Source organism: Rhea americana, unplaced genomic scaffold (assembly GCF_003343005.1).
Source record: "Rhea americana isolate MKP2758 unplaced genomic scaffold, rheAme1 scaffold_137, whole genome shotgun sequence".
Classification (NCBI taxonomy): domain Eukaryota; kingdom Metazoa; phylum Chordata; class Aves; order Rheiformes; family Rheidae; genus Rhea; species Rhea americana.
Genome location: NW_028185450.1, coordinates 132889 through 152289, shown reverse-complemented (window position 1 = coordinate 152289; position 19401 = coordinate 132889). Strand labels below are relative to the sequence as shown.

Sequence of the window (19401 nt, the reverse complement as noted above, 5' to 3'; positions counted from 1 at the left end):
AAAAAAAAAAAAAAAAAAAGGCAAACAGAAAGGGAATGAAGCAATGCAAACTGAAGAAAGGAAATCCACTGGCATGTCTTAAAGAGCATTAACATTCACTGTTGCCTAAAATAAGATCATAATTAGCACAGAATTTAGATTCTGTACACGTAACAAATGATACAACAACCTGCTAATTGGAGACAATAGTATTCAAATGTTAGCGTGGAACAAAGACTGGTACATAATTATGTGCAAGGAGTGGGAGGATTGCAAGAAATATTTCAATCTAGTAGCCTGAACCACAGCTGAGGAAAGGCTAAAACAATAACCTTGAAAACAAGCATTAATAAGCTACTGTCACAGCACAAGAAGAAACGAGATGATGTTGTTTACCTAGCAAGCCTCATTCTGCCTACAGACCTACGCTTCACAAGACAGGCATATACATGTATGCACAGCATGCGCACACACATGTGCAAAAAAAGTGAAATATAGCTTTAATATTACCAAAAGAGAAGCAAGACTTCACCTGAGGATCGGATATTACAAAAGGTCTTACCGAAATAGCATCACAGTCACAGCTCATTTACTAGTAACTTTGACATTAGATGGGGAACACACATGGGGTTATTTTTTTTTTTTACTTACAAATATACATTAGTAAAACAAATGCTCCAGTGTGGTTTCTGGTGCCTGTGCTGGCTTTAATAATTGCTAGTCATCCCTGAGAAACAGAAACAGCAACCCACCTCACCTAACAGTGATGCCGTAAAGAGAAATTCATTAATACTGTATTTACAGAGCACTCAGATACCACAGTGAGAAGCACCATGGAAAAAGCCTATGAGGAAATTAATCTTTCGGCATTCAGCGCAGGATCTGGCGGATGTGCAGGAAAGAAAGCCTGCAGACATACATTAAATATAAAGATACGAATAGATAGAACCCATTACCCACAGAAATAATATCCCCTGAATGAGCACCATCTGCCTTAGGCATTAAATGTTTGATTGTGTTCTTGTTCAATACAACGGAGAAAAACTTGCAATTAACTGATGTGCTAAGGTTACAGCAAGCAGCCATCAGCCATTCTACGCAAAATATAGCATCTGATAATGTAATCAAAGACTGGGTCGTAAATACACATTTCGGGGCTATCATTTCCTAATTTCAGAATGCTTAGTTTTGCAACTAAATAATCACAGATACTCCACAGTGCAACAATTATTAGCAAACGTACATTATCATAGCACCCAGAGGCTCCTGTCATCACGACAGCACTAGGTGCACTGTGTCTCAGAACAATAAATCATGTTCCATGCTGCAGTCACTAGACTTCAGTAATCAAGCTATCCTGCTTTACAGCTAGCTCAAGTAAGTCAGGATGGCAAAGACATGACAAAACTGGCTTAAGAAGTGCCTGAGCAACCTGTAGGTTCGCAGCTAGTTCAAATATTTGTACTAACACTGCATCTGTAAATTAATTATCCCTTTTATTTTAGCCTCTGTCAGTTCACTTCTGCACTCCTATCCACATAAATTGTGCTTTATCTTACCCCATTGCTCAAATCTGAAACGAGATGTCAACTTTCTCCTCCTGTTAATCAATGGAGAGCAGGAGGAATGTGTAGGGAGCACTGTAGGATACACCTCTGGGTTAGAAAAGTTTTATGAAAGCTGCTTTCTATAGCAGTTCAAAACTAGGGAGAAGAGGCAAGGGGGCTCCAGGCATATGTCTCTAGAAAAACGAAATATGTGCTAGTATAATCTGGCTGGCACAAGTACTCTTCAACATCTGTGCTGAGACATAGCTGTGCTGCTACGGATTGCGGTTCCTAGTACACAAAAACACTGGTGGAGACCTTACGGATGACCAAGTTTAGTTACTGCTTCAAGCAACCACATATAGCCCATGCCACAGTGTCTGGACTGAGACTTTTGCCTGGACTACTTCAAAGGGAAGATGCAGCACCTGAAGGTGCAGCCGTGGCTCCGGCTCCAAGAATCAACGCTGCTTAGGAGCAGTCAGCTCCGTTTAGTAGCTGGTGAACTACAGAGTAACGCTTGGCCCTCATCCGCCTAATTCAAGCCGACACCACAAGTGGGAGTTTGGGTCCATTTAGTGAAACATATTCTGGTTCCCTATTTTGAGCGAGCTTCTGAKGTATTTACTGCTTTCTTTCCCACAAGAGGAACATTTTTTATTAAAAAGGCTCATGTAGCATAGTTCCTCAGATGCATTTGACCAGTTTCAGGCAAAAAAAAAAAAATACATATATTAGTTATCGTTTCGAACATACAGGTCCGAAAGAAGATGCACAGTTCTGTTTCAATAATCAATTTAACTGATTTCTAAGGATGCAGCTGGCCCAAGCCTCACAAGAAAAGTGACTAATAATTTTAGTAGACAGTTCTTGCTCGGTGGCATAGCCAAGGATATTGAAATGTCTGTCATAACCTAAGACAACAGTAGTAAGTAACAAAAACTTTTTCTCTAGGAGATATGGAAAAAAGTCTAATACAGATATGTTATCCTTTTACTGCATTTTTTTTATCATTATTGAACTAATGGAAATTGAGGTAGTTTTTTTTTTTTTTTTTTTTTTTTTTTTTTTTTTTTTTTTTTTTTTTTTTTTTTTTCCCTTCCTAAAGCTAGCTTACCATGTTCACTTCTACTTGACATAAGCAGGACACACAGTGTGAGACAAATCATGAATTAGCTATTCATACAAGGTCCACTCATTTCAGCATAAAACTAAGATGATTATATCTGATATTCTAATTGAAAATGGCATGTTAAAACTAACCTCTCTTTTCAGAAATGCAAAAGTAAATATTTACCTAGCTTTCCTGGAGATAAAACAACAACAACAACAAAAAACTAATACAGGCAAAAGCCTCGGCAACAGAGCTGGAAATCAGCCACATCATAATCAAGATATTCTAATAAAAATATCAAAATTTATAAAAATAAACAAACCAAAATACAGAATTAGAAAAATATCCTTCCTGATGAGAAATCCAAGTTTTAGTATTAATCTTTGAAAAAAGACAAAGTACAGAACGATACCTACAATTACAAAAATCGAAGAGAACGGAAGCAAAACTCACAAAATTACTAGACAAATATGACATTCTGGAATTCTTTGTACCTCAGAACATATTGATCTCTTCATATATTGATCTCTTCATTTGAACACTATAAAATTTCCTTTTTCAGAAATCTGAATAGAACACAAGGAAAAACGAAACTAACACAATTGTAGAAGTCTTATATTTTGTTTATTAGTTAAAAAAAAGCTCACAAATCTGATTAACTCCACCAGAAACTGATAGAAGCATTAATGGCAAATACAGTTTCCTTTTCTAGCTATGGATTTTTACTCATCTTTTTTGGAAGTGTGTATTTTCTGATATTCGGTGTTCTTAATAAATGACAGACAAAAACATCTATTGCCAGGTACACGAATATAAATGCACAGACCCTGCCTCTAACCTTGTCTGACTGGGGGGAATTTAGGGCATTAGAATCACAATTCTATGAATTGGGAGAAGAAACCACTCTCTCAAAGACAGCTTCATTGACATTGACAGTAAAATATACATTTCCTTTTCAACACTTCAGAAGATAACGCCTTATTTTATAGATGATATACAAAGCTGATATAATGTCACTGGTTATCAAAGAACTAAAAGGACTTTTGGATAGGTAACAGAAATAATTAAAGTCCTGGAACAGTCAGCATCATGAAGTGACAAGATTTCAGTAGCTATTACACTGTAATAACAAGGCAGTCTTGATCAAAAGATGATTTATTTAACAGATCAGGACCTCCATCAATAATTTTCTTTACTTACCTAGTCAGCAGAGTACAAGGAATTTAATCAAATAAAGATTTTTTTGTTGTTAGAGAAAGGTTTTTTTCCTACTGTGAACAGACATGCTATATTAAGATATTGCTATATATTAGTTGCTAAAGCAACTGCTTTGCTTCATTAATTTTTTCAAGTTGCAGTTGTGATCCAGATTAATGTATGTCAGACATGAATGCCACCAAAATATACAAGTTCTTTGTGTCATCTAAAAATGCATGCTACTCTTAAAAATCACACTTTTACCATATTATATAGAGAAAGCATTATTATTTTTCAGAAGACATGTAAGATTATCAAAACTTAAGAGATTAACTTCTTTTAACAATTCTTGAATTCTCTTTGTTGTTTTAGAAACATCTTTATGTAAAGCCAGTTTAGTCACATGGAGTCAGCGAGTAACCTCTCTCTAGTCAGGGATTTTAAACTTCAAAACACGGGTTGGAAAAGCACAGACATTGGCAGGAACCTGAGAAATACACATAGCACTGAAAACTCAGTCAGTTTTTCCAGTGCTTCATCATCTGCACCACTGACACATCGCCTTATTATTTTATTTTGAAATTCCTCAAAAGAGGAAACTGTCTTGTCAGAAGGCATAATAGCAGTCTCTTAGGTTAGCACAACTCTAATGGGTTTAAACACCAAATCGCTGCACCACCTTTATACCACTCATAAGCTGCCAGCATCTACTCCAGCTACAGTAAAAGCCAGATGGCTTGAAAATTTTGAGCCAAAGAAATTTGAAGAATTACATGGCAGCACTACTAAACCAACAGTCTGTGTTTTACACATCACCTGAGCTGCATTTTAAGCAAGAGGAAGGTAATACAGCAGTCAACAGCATAACAACGTAAAGACCTTGGTCTTACCCTTTGTTTTCAAGTCGTTTAATACCTTTGATTCCACAGGCAGTATATCACTCACTAACTTTATCTCAATATTTCGGGATGCCAGTTCTAGCAATTTTTCAAAAAGACGTTGGCCCTGGGAAGAACATTAAAGGAAAGCAGAGTTTGTAAGACACACAACTGTTCAAACAGCGTATCAACAAACTAAACAAGCATGTTAAAACAGAGACATACATAGCAACAGCTAAGTAAGTGGGTTCCTAAATGTGATGAAATCTAACCTAAAGGTTAGCAACTCGAACAAACAATGTTTCTTGGAGAAAGAAAAGCCAGATCTTCCCAGACTGTGCAACACCATTCATGACGGATGACACAGAGAATGAAGTGTGCACTTCATTATGCTGCATACACATATTTTTTACGCTTTCTTTTGAATAAATACATTTTTTAAATCAAGACAAAAAGCGTAAGGAGAAAGACTTTGTTGTATTTGTTTTGTATAGAGTGTTTTTTGCAAGTGCAAGAACTTCTCAAGTCATCACATGCTCATCTTCCTGATGCTGTCTGATAGAAAGCTATGCCAGGAAGAATTATAATTTACATGCATGTCATATGCTTTTTCCTTCTACCCGCTTACAACTTTATGATTTATGCCCTAACGCTAACACGCAACAGGAAAGGGACTCTTATACCGAACAAGATGCATGTTAAATCACAGATCAGTTGAGGCATTTGTTTCATAGAATTGGTAAGGTTGGAAGGGACCTCTGGAGATCATCTAGTCGAACCCTCAGCGTAGCCCCGTACGGGGATTGAACCCACGACCATGGCATTAGCAGCACCACGCTCTAACCAACTGAGCTAAACACGAGAAGAATAAAATTTAACATTAGGTCTCACTTTTCCATATCAAGGAAACAAAAAGAAATAGGCCTGCTGATTGCATAACAGGTTTTGACTTTTTAGACTCAACATAGTATTTTAAGTCAAATACAATGTTTAATCAGCGGTATCTAACTACACGATGCCAAGCGTAAATACCTAGCATACTACTGCCACGTTGCGTGACTACCCCAGGGAGCTGGTGGCCGTCTCCCTCCTGATGCTCTGGCGTGCCCCAGCAGCCACCAGTCACGACTGGTGCCAGAACACCCAACAACTCGGGCTTTAAGCAGCTGACCAAGGCTCTGCCCTGTTCACACACCCCTCTCTACCTTCCACGCGACGCTGGCCTCAGGGTAAAACCTAGCACGAAAAGCTGAAAACAAACAAACAAAAAAAGCAATAGATGCATAATCTTCAAAACACAAGCAGGGAGAAAATAAAGTTTTCCACAGGACCAGGGTAGACAGTTCCCCGCACAAACTGCCACGGGAAAAGCCCTGCACGGCTGGCGCTCTGCTACGAAAACGGCCAACCCGAAAGCAACGAGGGACCGTGTAACTTGCCTCTAAGGCACSTGTAAACTTCTGCTTTCGGTGTTGCTTTCTGAGGCTTAAGTATAGCTCTAACCCAAGGAGGCGCTTACGCCGCACGGACCAGCGAACGCCCCGGCAGCAGCCAGCTCCCGCGCTGCACACCGGCGCGGCGGCCCCTGGAAAGCTACCCTGGTGTTTGCCCCTGGCTGCTCTGGAAACCCCCGCTGCCCCTCTCGGTGACGGCAGGCGCAGAGAGCAGCTCTTCACCCACGCAGGGCAGACCCGTTCTTTAAGATTTGCTTCCCAGCATTCAAATCTAAGTGGTAAAATAAAAAAATTGCGCGGGCTTCTCAAAGCCAGCCTTCCCTGAACGACACCGCAGCYGGAGGCGGCAATGCAAACGCAGAATTACTGTTTACGTTTTGCTTATGTATGTATGACTGCTTGCGGGCTCAAATCCGCAACGTAGCTCCTGCCTCATCCCAGGGTTCACGGGAACTTCATAGCCAACAAATTTCTGCCATAGCAAAAGCAAGAGGCGATCACTACGGGGGCTGCCCYCTTTGTCCCGTGCCGTGCAAAAGTCCACCCATCCACCCCCAAATAACTCCTGCAGCCCTCTGGGTGCCCTCGAATGGGGTCATCCTGCTGATCGATCGTGGTGGTCTCCAGCTGAGCCCGAGACCCGCAGTCACTGTGCTCACCCACTGCGTGTTCAGCCCAGCCCTTCACCACCCCTCAGCTCTCCTCTTTCGCCTCGGAGCTGACTACAGGCTCCTGAGGTGCTGGATCTCAGGCAACCATCCACCCAGGGTCCTGCTGGAGAGGCCACCAGCTGCTGAGCTGCATTAGTTTCATCTCCGCGGAAGTGTAAGCAGGGAAAATTAGGGACTAATAGGCTTTCATGCAATAATCCACTACAAACACACATACATGCATCCATACATACATACATACATACATATATATATATATATATGTATATCAAACAGCAACTCAGAAAGGTTCTATGTGTCAATTTAATTTACTAAGTAAAAAAAAAACAGACACACACTGGTTTCGCTTGGGTTATTTGTTAAAACTAGTTTTGAGTAGAAACATAATAGAAAGCTGCAGCATACAAAAATAAACATGGAAAAAGCGTTCATAAATTTGATGGAAAATGATTTGAATAATTAATATCAATTAAATCCTAATACATTAACTGGTCTACTAAATAAATGCTTAGAAAGGGAGCATCCAAAGCTGATAAAACAAATTGTTTCAGAGGATGGCTCTTTACAGTTTTCTCCAAAGTAATYATTTTTGGACATTATTGCCACCCCTACCTGCACGAGATCATATTTGTGTATGATTTACCACACAAATGGTATGAAAATTCTACTAGCATCTCCTTCTGAACAAGCTTGGACTTTCTGTACTGATTCTAGTTTGGAGAAAAAAAGAACAAGCCAACGTTTCCTGAGTTTTATCTAATCTTAGTAGACCCTGATGTGCCCACCACAGCATGGTTCATGGGCCACCTGGCTGTCTCTTTCAGGCCATACTGCCAGCTGCACAGCCCAYCTTATGGGTCAGTAGACCATTTGGAGAGGGGCCTTGTGTTCCTATCAAGACATCTTTTTGGAAAATCCATCTCATCTCTTTTCCTATCAGGCACATCAGAAGGAGGGCACACACGAATAGCCTTCTGTGCCCAAACGTGCTACCTGCGTTCRCAAATGGTGAAACCTCAGATTGAGGAGACATCTAAAGCATCCAAAAGTAGTGATGGTTACGGAATTGTAAGCGTAGCAGGTTAAGAGCAGGAGTCCACTCACTACGAAGGCGTGTTCACACTGGTATACAAAAAAAACACCACCCAGTGCCAGAACTGTAAAGAATTCCCTCTTTCCTACCTCAAACTGCACGATCCCTTAGCAGCCCAGTCGAGATCTCATCATGCTTCCAAACAGCTATGAAGAATATTTAATTTCTGCTTTWAAAAAAATCTGTATGCGCGATAGTGAAGTAAGATATTAGGAATTCTTCCTTCACTCTGTGCCTTCTTCCTCATTAATATTAATCTGAGGCTCAGTTTCTGTACTTTGACATGTTTACTTGCAACTTTGCCCATTTGTTCTATGGAGGGGGTTGGGGGGAAGAGACCGGGGAGAAGGTCTGAAGAGTTTTGTCGCTGCTGTCAGCACATCTGAAACGCGAGCATGCTGCCTTCGCGAGACGCGGGGCCGCGGCGCGATGGTGCTCGGCCCCGCGAGACTGCAGCACACCGCCTTACACCATCTCCGCACGTTAGCAAGCAATACCACCAAGAAATCTGCCGGCCCTGATAAAACACTCTCCTGCACTATTTGCAGGGCTGTTTCAAAAAAGCCTACCGAAAATAACAAAGGTGTAAAGYAGATATACAAAATGACTAATACTGCCATTCTCTTGCTAGCTTTCTCTTTAAATTACCATACACCTGAAACATCAATCCCAACCTCACATGCCGCAGCAAACTGGTGCATTAAAAAAAAAAAAAAGTTATTACCACCAAAAAGGTCTGAAACTGTCCCCAAAAACAATCTCTTAACGCTCACCAGGCAGACTGATTCTAGCCTGGCTGATTTCCCTTGTCTGCTCTTTACCAGGATGTGCTCCTCTTTAAAAATAGAGGAGGTATGAACACGAAAATGCTCTGTTTATTGAAGAAGTACTCTAAAATTGAATTATCGTGCCATTCATGAACTCAGATTCCTAAGGTTTAGCCAATGTTTACCAGTTTTATTTCTGTGGAAAGGAAAAGCTTCCAGAATTTTCTTCTAAATTTATTCTATATAATTCTACTAATATTTTAAAAAGTTGTCCTATGGTCAAGTCTTTGGGTGCATCTTTAAAACGTCACTACAAATCACAAAATCCTGGCAGAAACCAATAGCAAATAAATCAATAAATCCTAAATTTAGCTTTGCCATTTAATGCAGAAGAGAGAAACTCAACTGCTCTCCTCCCATTCTTCTAGCCGATCCTCTAATGAAAAGGGAGTGAATGTCAGTTTCTGGAATTTCAGAGTTAAAAAAAAATGCCTTCTACTGTTAAAAATATCTCTCTCTTTTTTTTTTTATTTTTGTTTTCTACATCTTGTTCTGTACCAGCTGCCTCTGGAAAATGCCACCACTTGAAGAGAGGTATTTGCACAAGGATGAGCTTACAGAAAAGAGAATAAACTACAGTCTTTGTAGCTGATTTCTGCTTTAAGCTGTTAGATTGGAAGATGTTCTTGCCTTCCTTGTCCTTATTTGCATTTTTAAATAGTTTTCAAAGAAGGGCACCTGAACCCTGGCACTAACATTTGTTCTTCCACACAAACCACCTAAGATCCCCTGGTGCTGCGTCGCACGAGGGCGGCGCACGACTCTCCCCTTCAGAGACTGCGTTACAAGACCGGACAGCTCGCTCCCCGGAGACGTCTGAGGTGCGCTGGGAGGCTTCTCCCATGCAGCCATTTGGGAGCTGCCCCATAGGTAGGCAGAGAGAGACAAGGTCAGAGCACCTACTTTTTGTGTGCTCATTGCAAAGATGCAGCCAGATCTACCCTCTGACGATCTCTATGGCCATCCAAATACCCATATCCAGGGAGAACTGTGCCATGTCCACTGCAATACCAGTAAATCATGATGGGATTAATTCTTACTTCTTAAACTTAAAATGAAATTTTTGAGGAAGGGCTTGTTGGAACTATCTAATGTCATGAAGGCAATGACTGCTTGTGAATACAGGTTTTAAGTTACCCCAGCTGTTACCAAATTATCATGTATCTTGATTGGCAAACACAGGATCAATATTCTCCCTAACTAATCCAGGGAGTAGGATGAGATGAGCTAAAGGAAATCAATTGTGAAAAATCATGAAACTGGCATTACCCTCAGGTTCACCTCACCCTTCCCTGCAAGTGAATTATAAGCTATATTCAAAAAATTTTCTTCCCGTTGTCCTCTGGTATCTGCAAACATCAGATTGCCACAGACAGATTCACATACTCACATTCTGCAAACATCTCCAAACCCGTGGTATGACCCAAAGACATCTACCCTGCTATCTTGAAAATGCACACAGCTGACAACCCAAAGGTGCTGAAAAACGAGAAAAGCATGGGTGCAAAAACCTATCCGGTGTTTCACCACAGGAATACACGTTCATTTGGCCTCCTGAGCTGCGGAAGGCAGGCAGACGGCGCCAGCACGAAACACRACAGCATCGCATGCTTCCATCTGAAGACCCAGTTCAGGAAGCCTTATGAACTCGGACCCCTGAGCATTGCAGTTGTGACCTGGACAGCTCTGTMAGAAATTACTATTTGTTTTGATTTATAACAACAACACACGGAGAGGCATCTGTCAAGGAGGCTAGATTATMTTGCCACAAACAAAAATGAAGAAAAATCCAGCATCAACTTCCAGAGATTTATATACACACAAGGAAAAAAGATCTATACATACACACACATAGACATATAAAAACAACACAATATATTTTACATATATATGTATTGTATACATATGTATATATGTGTGTATATACTTATATATACACACACATGAAAAAATGTAATTAAACCGTGTAACAAATTAAGAAAAAGCAATCTAACCTACTCAGCTATTCTCCTTCAAAAATCCATGCCTGCTAAAGTGCTCTTGTCAAGATATTTCCTTTGCAGTGTGCCTTCACCATTCACGAAATGGACATTGCTAGTTACACAGCAGGACGTTGGTCCATATGTAAAATTATCCTTGTGTTTCTGATAAAACAARCATCATGCAAGGAGCAAGTAGAACTTACTCATTATGCATCATAGTACCTAAAKTTTTGCATCTCTCCCCCTCATCTTCCATAATACCACTGCTATTTGTGGGCAAATTTATCTTTCATTTTACAAGGAACCTTGATTTCTGAAGATGGAAACAGAGAAAACTGATGCAACTATGCAAGTTTTCTCCCCTCTCTTTTGTACACTAAGCTACGTACACATTCTCTGAGGCAGAGATTTCTAAGAAACGCGGCCTCTTGGACAATTCTTTGATGAATAGACTGGCCAATTAACAGTATAGTTTTTTAGGATGAATAGACAAGCTCGATAGAAAGATCTATCAGCTGCTCAGACCACACTGCTGTATAATTGAGAAAARACTAGCATATTAATGACCTTTAACAGAAGTAATTACTTACTTTTGTAAAACTACCAACAGGCAGAAATAGATAACCAGAGTAGAATATTATGAAAAATACTTTTCATTTTTCTATCTTAAACTTTGCATTTGAGGATGAAGGAGCAAATCCTCTTCTTACATTTTTTTTTCTTCCTTTCCCTGCTCTGACATTCATTCGACAACGTCTTAAAGTTCTTACTTTGCATAAGAATGTGGTACAGTGAGTGGCTTTGATGCTTAACTACTGAAATCCCAATTTCCAGTTTGCTATTTTTGTTCTCTGTTTGGGATTTGTTAGGCTCTGCTGGTTTTGAAGCAAATGACATGTTGAATTTTTTCTGATGAAAATTTTTTAAAAGATTCATGCACATACTAACTCATGCACATCCTGGGAACATCTAAGACACTATCTCTTTGAATTCATCTGCTTGAATGACAGTACATGAATTTGAAACTTCTTAGGCAATAAATTTAAATAAAGCTTAGCTACATAATTACATTGYGAAAAATCTCAATATTTTGATACTCAATAAATTTATTCATAAACTATATTCCAATATTTATAAGCATTCTTAAAAAAAAAAAAGGTTTACACTACATTTTCTATTTGGCTGCTCACCTCAGGTTTTCACCAATTTAAATGGACATTTTAAGGCGGCAGACTTATTCTGAAGAAAAGTGAACGTACGCCCTTTAATTAGGCTACAGCCTCTTTTGGAAAAAGTAGAATCTCTTTCATAATTGAAAGTATTGGCCGTCTGAAGTCCTATCTTTGGTTGCTCAGAATACCAGCCACTGTCTATCATCTAGCAGAAGGCATTTTTATTGCACAGCATCAACAGAAATAGAGAAGAAAGTGAAAAGTTTGTGGCACTGTATAGTATAGCAGATTCTTTAGTTACCTAACTGTCATTTTAACCCATTTCACATTAACCAAGCTGCTTTCTTTTCCAGTCAAGAAGCCATGTAGTGGAAMGGAAGAGATACTCTCAGCCTGTTCGTTTTGCAATACTTTAGTTTGACAGGGTGATACTAAGTGAAAATTTGGCCTTACCACATTTCCAACAGGACTGCTTTCAAGAATAAATTATTAGTTGCCACAGCATTATTGTAATGAATGCCTATCTCATTTGCAATGATTTTCAATTTTTTCCCATTGCACTTAACTGCTGAAGTCTTGAGGCCCCACAAAAGTTCATTCTCAAAAGGTACAAGAGGTATGAGAAAGCATCTGGTATTACGTTATTCTTTGTAAGTGCAATTCTATCCATCTGTTCAAGTGCAGGATTAATCCACATGCTTGCCTTTTTTTTTTTTTTNGGTTGCACAAATTAGAAAATAAATATTTAGATTTATGGATATTCCCAAGCTATGGATATGTTAATATAGAAACAATTTTGCAAGCTCCCTAGGATTACACAATGCTTCCTTTGTTGAGATGACAGTGAAATGGGTATGTGTTTGGTATGCTCTCTAGTCCAGCATGCCATGACTTTTGGAGGACTATCGTACTAGCAGGAAAACCCTTATAAGATATATATATATATATATATATATTTAAACTATCCAAACAAATAGGTCTGCTATGCAGAAGGGCTATAGCTCTATAGAATTAATAGCGAAAGAAAAAAAAAAGAAAACAAAAAAAAATCCCCAAACCAGATTGTTAAATTGTTCCCCCGTTTTGTTTGGCTAGAACATACCTGGCATGCTGATGGATGGCTGTGATTGAGGTCCCACTGGGAAGAGACTATGTCAACAGACTTTTCAGCCATATTAAGCAAATTCATCCAGCCTTGGAAAAGAGACAAATGGGATGGTGCACTGTCTGAATAGTTGATCCCTTCAGGAATATTTTCCACAAGAGCAACCCTGAGAATAGATAAGGAAAAAAATAACCACTTAACAGCAGCACTTTTCTTCAGGGAAAATGTCCCAAATTGTAAAGAGCGTTAGCTTTTGGGCCTGCGGTTCAAAATCTGCTCCCAGAGGCCTCTCAACATCCGGTCACCCTGCAACTCRCTCTGAAGTTGCCAAATGTGGAAATGAACTGCTGAAACGGCAACAAAACYGATGAAACTTTCGGAACGCTACAACATTAGCTTTAACATAGAAAAGCTTACTTCTTATAAGACAGTAAGYGGGGATCAGTCCTTAAGGTGAAGATGGGAGGAAATGAAACAGTCTCTTCTTTTTTGCCACCCTCGTCCTTGCATTTCTTTCCTCTTTTTTCTCTAAGCAACCTCACATGCAGCACGGCACAACACGAACTCCCTGCCACTCTCTTAGGTCTTTCCTCCCTGCTGACGTTTCATTACGTTGCCATCTTTACGTATGAATTCTCCAAGTGCTGTAAGGTACCTAACTTCTCTGCTTCTGTTCACCTGCCTAAGGCTCAGAGTGGGATCCAGAGTAAAGAAAAGGAGGAAGATTATACTTTTTTTTTTTTTTTATCTTCTATTCTTTTTGGAAAGCTCCTTAATCTTATCTTCTATACTACACATCCAAATAACATACATTCACATGCCTTCAAGAAGGTAAGCGATCATGGCAGTAAACTGACAGTTCAAAAATATGCCCCTCTACTTCAGGGAAAGCATGTGGTTCATTCAGCGTACTGCCCCACTGCTTCATTTCCATGAATTGCAACAGGGTAAAGTTCTCTATGCTCAGTGGAGGAGCTTAAAAACAAAAAAAAAAATCTCAAGTCTACTAATTCTGTTTTTAGCTAAACAGATGAAATTTTCACTGAAAACACAACTTGTAAATGTTGGTTAGAGTACGGTTAAATTTAAGCCACCAATATCTGCCATATTTACTGTGACTTATAAAATCAGATTTAGAAAAGACACTAAACTTACCTGACTTCTATATTACAATACCAGAGWCGTAATACCATGAAATAAATAAATTGTAAAATGTTAAAAACACACACACCCCTTGATTTTATATCTTCAAGTATACTTTATTTTAAAGCATTTTAATTACCTTATTCATAAACTTCTCATAAGTAACTACTGCTCTAAAAATTAACCACCCTTATTATTCCCCTGACTGCCATATTTTCAAAAATAAATCATTTTATTCTAACACTCAAGGTTTTAGACTTATTTCTGCAGCATCTAATACAGCTACAGAACCCAATAAAACTTTAGTCAGGCTTCTTGAAAGCTTAATTAGTTTCTTTCTGATTAATTAATGTTGCTAAAAGCCCCAATATAAATAGTAATTTCCATGTTCTCACAGTTGTTCTATTCAACAAGGAGGGTCACCTACTCTACACAGAACGAGACACCAAGGCACAGAAGAATAAGCAGTCTGTATAAGGACAAACCAAAGCACAGAAGAATAAGCAATTTGTTCTAGGACATAAACAGTGGCAAAGACAAGCAATGAATCCAGGTCTTTCTGAGTCTCTTCCATTGCCCACTCAATCATATGCCAATACAAGAGGGAGTTAGGCTGGATATTCTCCCAAGACATTCTTCATGTCAAACCATTATTCCACAAATAATCTGACAAATATGGTTCTGATTTAGCAATAATTTAAAAGTATACATCATTCCCTTAACCAAAGATGTGACAGAAACTCAACACTAGAATATCGCCTCACATACACAATCTTCTGAGTGAATACATATCAATAGATATAKAGTAGCCCAAGAAACACCTGAGAGGACTGAATCCCTCGAGGTCACTTCCAGTGGTTTGTAGTAGTATTTCCTATGGGCTTTACTGAACTACTGGCTCACTGGAAAGCACGCACTTTGCTTCTACTCTTCCTATCTCTGTCTTTGACACACTAAAATTTGCCAAAAAGATAACACAGTCACTGAACTGCAGAATAGCTGAGGTTGGAAGGCACTGATGGAGATCATCTAGTCCAAGCCCCTTGATCCAAGTGCAGTCAACTAGAGTAGGTTGTGCTGGTTTTAAAGAGCTCCAGTATCTCCAAGTCCAAGAAGTTTAACACATCACTTCTGAGGTTAGGGCCCTGATCCAGCCAAGCACTTATACATCTGCTTATTTCTGATGCACTGGCTCTCTAGAGCTATTTATGCCCAAAAGAGGGGGGGAATGAAGAGTATATCTATACATTATATACCCAGACTCCAGAAGCAGGTGGATGCAAGATAGATCTAAACTGGAAGCCACCTGTCCTGCTTACTGTGCAGCACCCAACCTGGGTTAAAGTACAGCACTACGCCAAAGATGACCACACGGCTTGCCGTGCAAAGCTGCCTCATGGCCAGCCCACTTGAAGGGAAGGCAGAACTCAGCTGTCTTTGACCACAAAATGCCATTCAGGCAGATTCATACAGTAACCTCTCTTTCGGGTCTGCGCTCTCTGTAAAACTGTAATCTTGTATCTTAAAGTGTAATTCTGAAAAAGCTGCAGACATGATTCAGTGCTCTACAGACATATTAAGGGGTACAGACACCATCAAAATACACATAAAAAAGTTTTTTCCTTTTGTTGCACAGGTTAAAACCAGTTACCTATTCAACAAAAGCAGCAGGAGATTTTTGCTAGGTGCCACAAAATTCCTCTCTCTGTTGCAAGGGCCTTTGTCAGGAAGAAGGTGCCTCCTGGTAAGGAGGCTCGTTCAGCCTCTGTTGGGCTCAACTTGCTCATCACCAGGAGGAGGTCAGCAGCCACTTTTCACTCTGTGTACCACTTGGCAGGCCACAGCATTAGAACTCGATTATGGGTTTGACTGTGCAGCTCCTGCCATTTTACAATTTGGTTTGACTATAAAACAGGAGCTGAACGCATTCCCAGTTAGTGAAAGCGATCTTCAGAACAGATAGCAACACTAAGTACTTYGTGCCCATTAGCAGGCAAAAGACATTTTATTTAGCTAGGGCACTAGTTAAAATGTTGTCTGCAGAGTTCACACATGTCCCTTTAATAATGACCTTATTCTGCCCATTCAAAAGCTCAGTCAAGCTCAAAAGTTAAAACCCCTAACTACCAACTTTCTAAACTAAATGCTCTTGCCTTCATAGTTTTTCCTCTACTACAAATACAATACCAAAAATCCAGCATGAGTTAAAAAGAGTTTTGCTAAACTTTTTGCACAAAAGTTTGGGTTTGCAAGAGCCTGCAAAGGCCCAAATTCCACCAATAAAAGCTAAACTTTGCTCTCCTTTTTGTTCCAGTATGACCACAGAGTGCATTTTTAAAAACTGGCGTAACAAAAGCTTCCAAGAGAGAAGGTCACTCACAGACCTCAAGGAAGATCAGACATGGTTGCATAATCTRTTCTTCAATAATGGCATATTAACAAAGTAAAATGGAACAAATGTAACATGATGGTTAAAACTGACTTTTTCCATGCTCAAAATCATTAGCAGATAACCTTACACCTATCGAATGAGATGTCTTCCCTTTCCCAGAYTTCCTGGTGCTTTAGATATTTCATCTGATTAATGCCAGCACMGGCCAGCCTCTTCAGCTGTATAGCAGAATATTCTCAGCCCCATCTCACACGGATGTAGAAAYCTAAAAGTAATGCTAAATGATTTCTGCAAAGTTATAGAGGTGGACCAGGGTCACAACTGAGATTCAAGCTCCTCTAAGTGAACAGAAATGTGATAAGCGGTATAATGGTATTTAATTTCTAGTGACCTTGACCTCAATAATAATAAGACTTTTCTGAGCTCAGCTACATGACTTGCATTTAGTAATTCCAAGCAAATTCTGTCCCAGGCTAAGGATTCTCCTTCATCTTTGACAGTCCTTTTGTCAAAAAGCTAGAAGTTTCATTTCTGAACTCACACATTTTTTTTCCCCCTCTGAAGGAAACACAGACAGTCTTAATTTAGCATTTTGGTTAATTAGAGTAGAAAGAGGACTAGGATAGYGAAAATAGGCATATGCTATATATAATACCTTCAATAATCTTAATCAATAATCTTAAGGTTATCAGCAAACATTTACAGCCCTGCGTCGAGAAGTTCAGCTGGAACAATTACAGAAGTATACGWGGCAAGTTCTTTTGATAGTTAAATATTCATACCATACTAAAACAATTAATCAAAGAACATTATTCACTCTGGTTTGCCTCAATCTATAGTCATATATTAGAGAACATCCAGTTCTAATGAACTTTAATGTCTCCATGACATCTGAATTTACTCACCATTAGAGAAAGAAATACGATATGAAAACTTTCCAACAATTTTTATGAGACAAAGAAATGAAAGATAAACAAAGGATATCTTTGTCATAAGGATGCTATATTTCAGACCGAGGAACGGACGGTTCCATATAAGTTCTGCCCCTAAACCAGGGTCCTATTKAAAGATAACCTCTTGCAGTCTCTTTACCTTTCTTAACCCAAAAGCCCTGGGTGTAAAAGTGTGCCCTGGAGGATCACGACTCCTCGCAAGGTTCCAGCTCATCCTTTATTATACCCTTTCCAAAGCACTTCTTTTAACTGAAGCATTCACCATGCTCCTTCAAGCACTTCCTCCTACATCATACCAGTCCTACTACTTTTTTCCCCTCAAATCTGCTCATKAGCTGTCATGTTGGCCAAGTCCATCTTCTCCCTTAGCTCCTCAGCAGAGCCACAGCTCTAGCTCTTGTTTCWGGAAGGAACTAAGAAATATCCTTATAGACAGGCTGTAATCACTATCTCAAAAAGATGCAGAAGAAACTCTTTCTGCCTTGTTCACAGAAAAAGTGTCCTAAGAAAAGCAGAAGTATGGCACAACTTACTGGTACATTTGGATATTCCCCTTAGGGAAAGTGGTAGGACTCTGCAAGATGAAGTGCTATATTTCCACTTGGTATCAGACTGCAGAACACAAAGATATGCAGTGTTTTTAGATATTAAACGCTATCCCATAAAGGAAAAGTTAAATTGTATATTACATGCAATATTTGTATGAGACCATGCAAATTAATTACATCTCATGTTTCCAAAAAGCTAACTTACAACACCAGCTAGTTATCACATGTACTTACTCTGTTTATTTCAATTTTAAATTAAGTATGTCCCCACTTCCATGCCCTCCCGTAAGTAAATTTATAGCAGAACACAGTGGTTAAAAATAGATAACAGAGAAGATTCATTTWAAATGGATAGAGAACTCAAATGTTTGTATACTCAAAAGAAGCTATGTTATTACCACCTAACTGTGAATATCATAAGCYCTACAGCAGTTCTCTAATATTGAGAAATTCATCTGATAAGTGGGGCATGTGCACATGTGCTTATACGCGTGCATCTGCCTGAATATACGCATGCTACAAAAGCTCTTGGCAGATATTTGCTTGTAGACTTTTTGAATTTTATTCGTGAAGACTTTGATCTCCAGAGACAAAATCTTGAGAAGCTGAATGCTTGGCTTAAGTTGGTACTTTCAGTTAGATCTTCAGTAAAGGCAGATATATTCAGATTTCTGATATTAAATGCATMCTTCTGCAGACACAGAGCATAGGGCACCAGGTACAGAGCTGCATCTGAGCATTTTRGAGCATTACATGGAACAGACCAGTGTGATGTTTAAGCTAAAAAGCTGCTGCCAGTATCTCCCTGACAAATTCATGTTTTCAACATGATTCCATYCATTTAATGGAAAGACAGCTCAATAAGCACATTAACATTTATTATTTCAAGAAATCAAACTGCTAGAATTCTACAAGTGTCTTGCACCRGGGGCTGTTCTGAAGGAAGATTTCTCATTTTGTGATCTTTTTCATATTCAGCACCTGCCTGGATATCATTTTGGAAGATAATGGTAGTCAGACACAGGTATCATAGAATCATAGAAYCAGTAAGGTTGGAAGGGACCTCTGGAGATCATCTAGTCCAACCCCCACACTCAGCAGGGTCASCTAGAGCAYGTTAGACAGGGTTGCATCCAGGTGGGCCTTGAAGATCTCCAGAGAAGGAGACTCCACAAYCTCTCTGGGCAACCTGTGCCAGTGCTATRAGGGTAAGAGGGTAAAAACTTATTGCAGAACAGATGGTCTCATGCAGATTTCTTAACTTCCCTGTTCCTGGACCTACTGGGATATAAGGGGATGGGTTTAACACTTGATAGTGTGTATGTAAATGAAGCTACACAACTATT

At 39.4% G+C, this 19401-nt stretch overlaps 1 protein-coding gene across 2 annotated transcripts in view; it reads right to left on the bottom strand.

The window, feature by feature from the left end:
• The window catches only part of PLD5 (phospholipase D family member 5), a 139275-nt gene that overhangs the window by 58468 nt on the left and 61406 nt on the right, over positions 1-19401 (bottom strand). For both annotated transcript variants that reach the window (XM_085298250.1, XM_085298251.1), the window contains 2 exons: positions 13017-13185; positions 4728-4842 (listed from right to left, as the gene is read on the bottom strand). In XM_085298250.1, coding sequence (XP_085154376.1) covers positions 4728-4842; positions 13017-13185 — 284 coding nt within the window. The remainder of the gene's footprint in view (positions 1-4727; positions 4843-13016; positions 13186-19401) is intronic.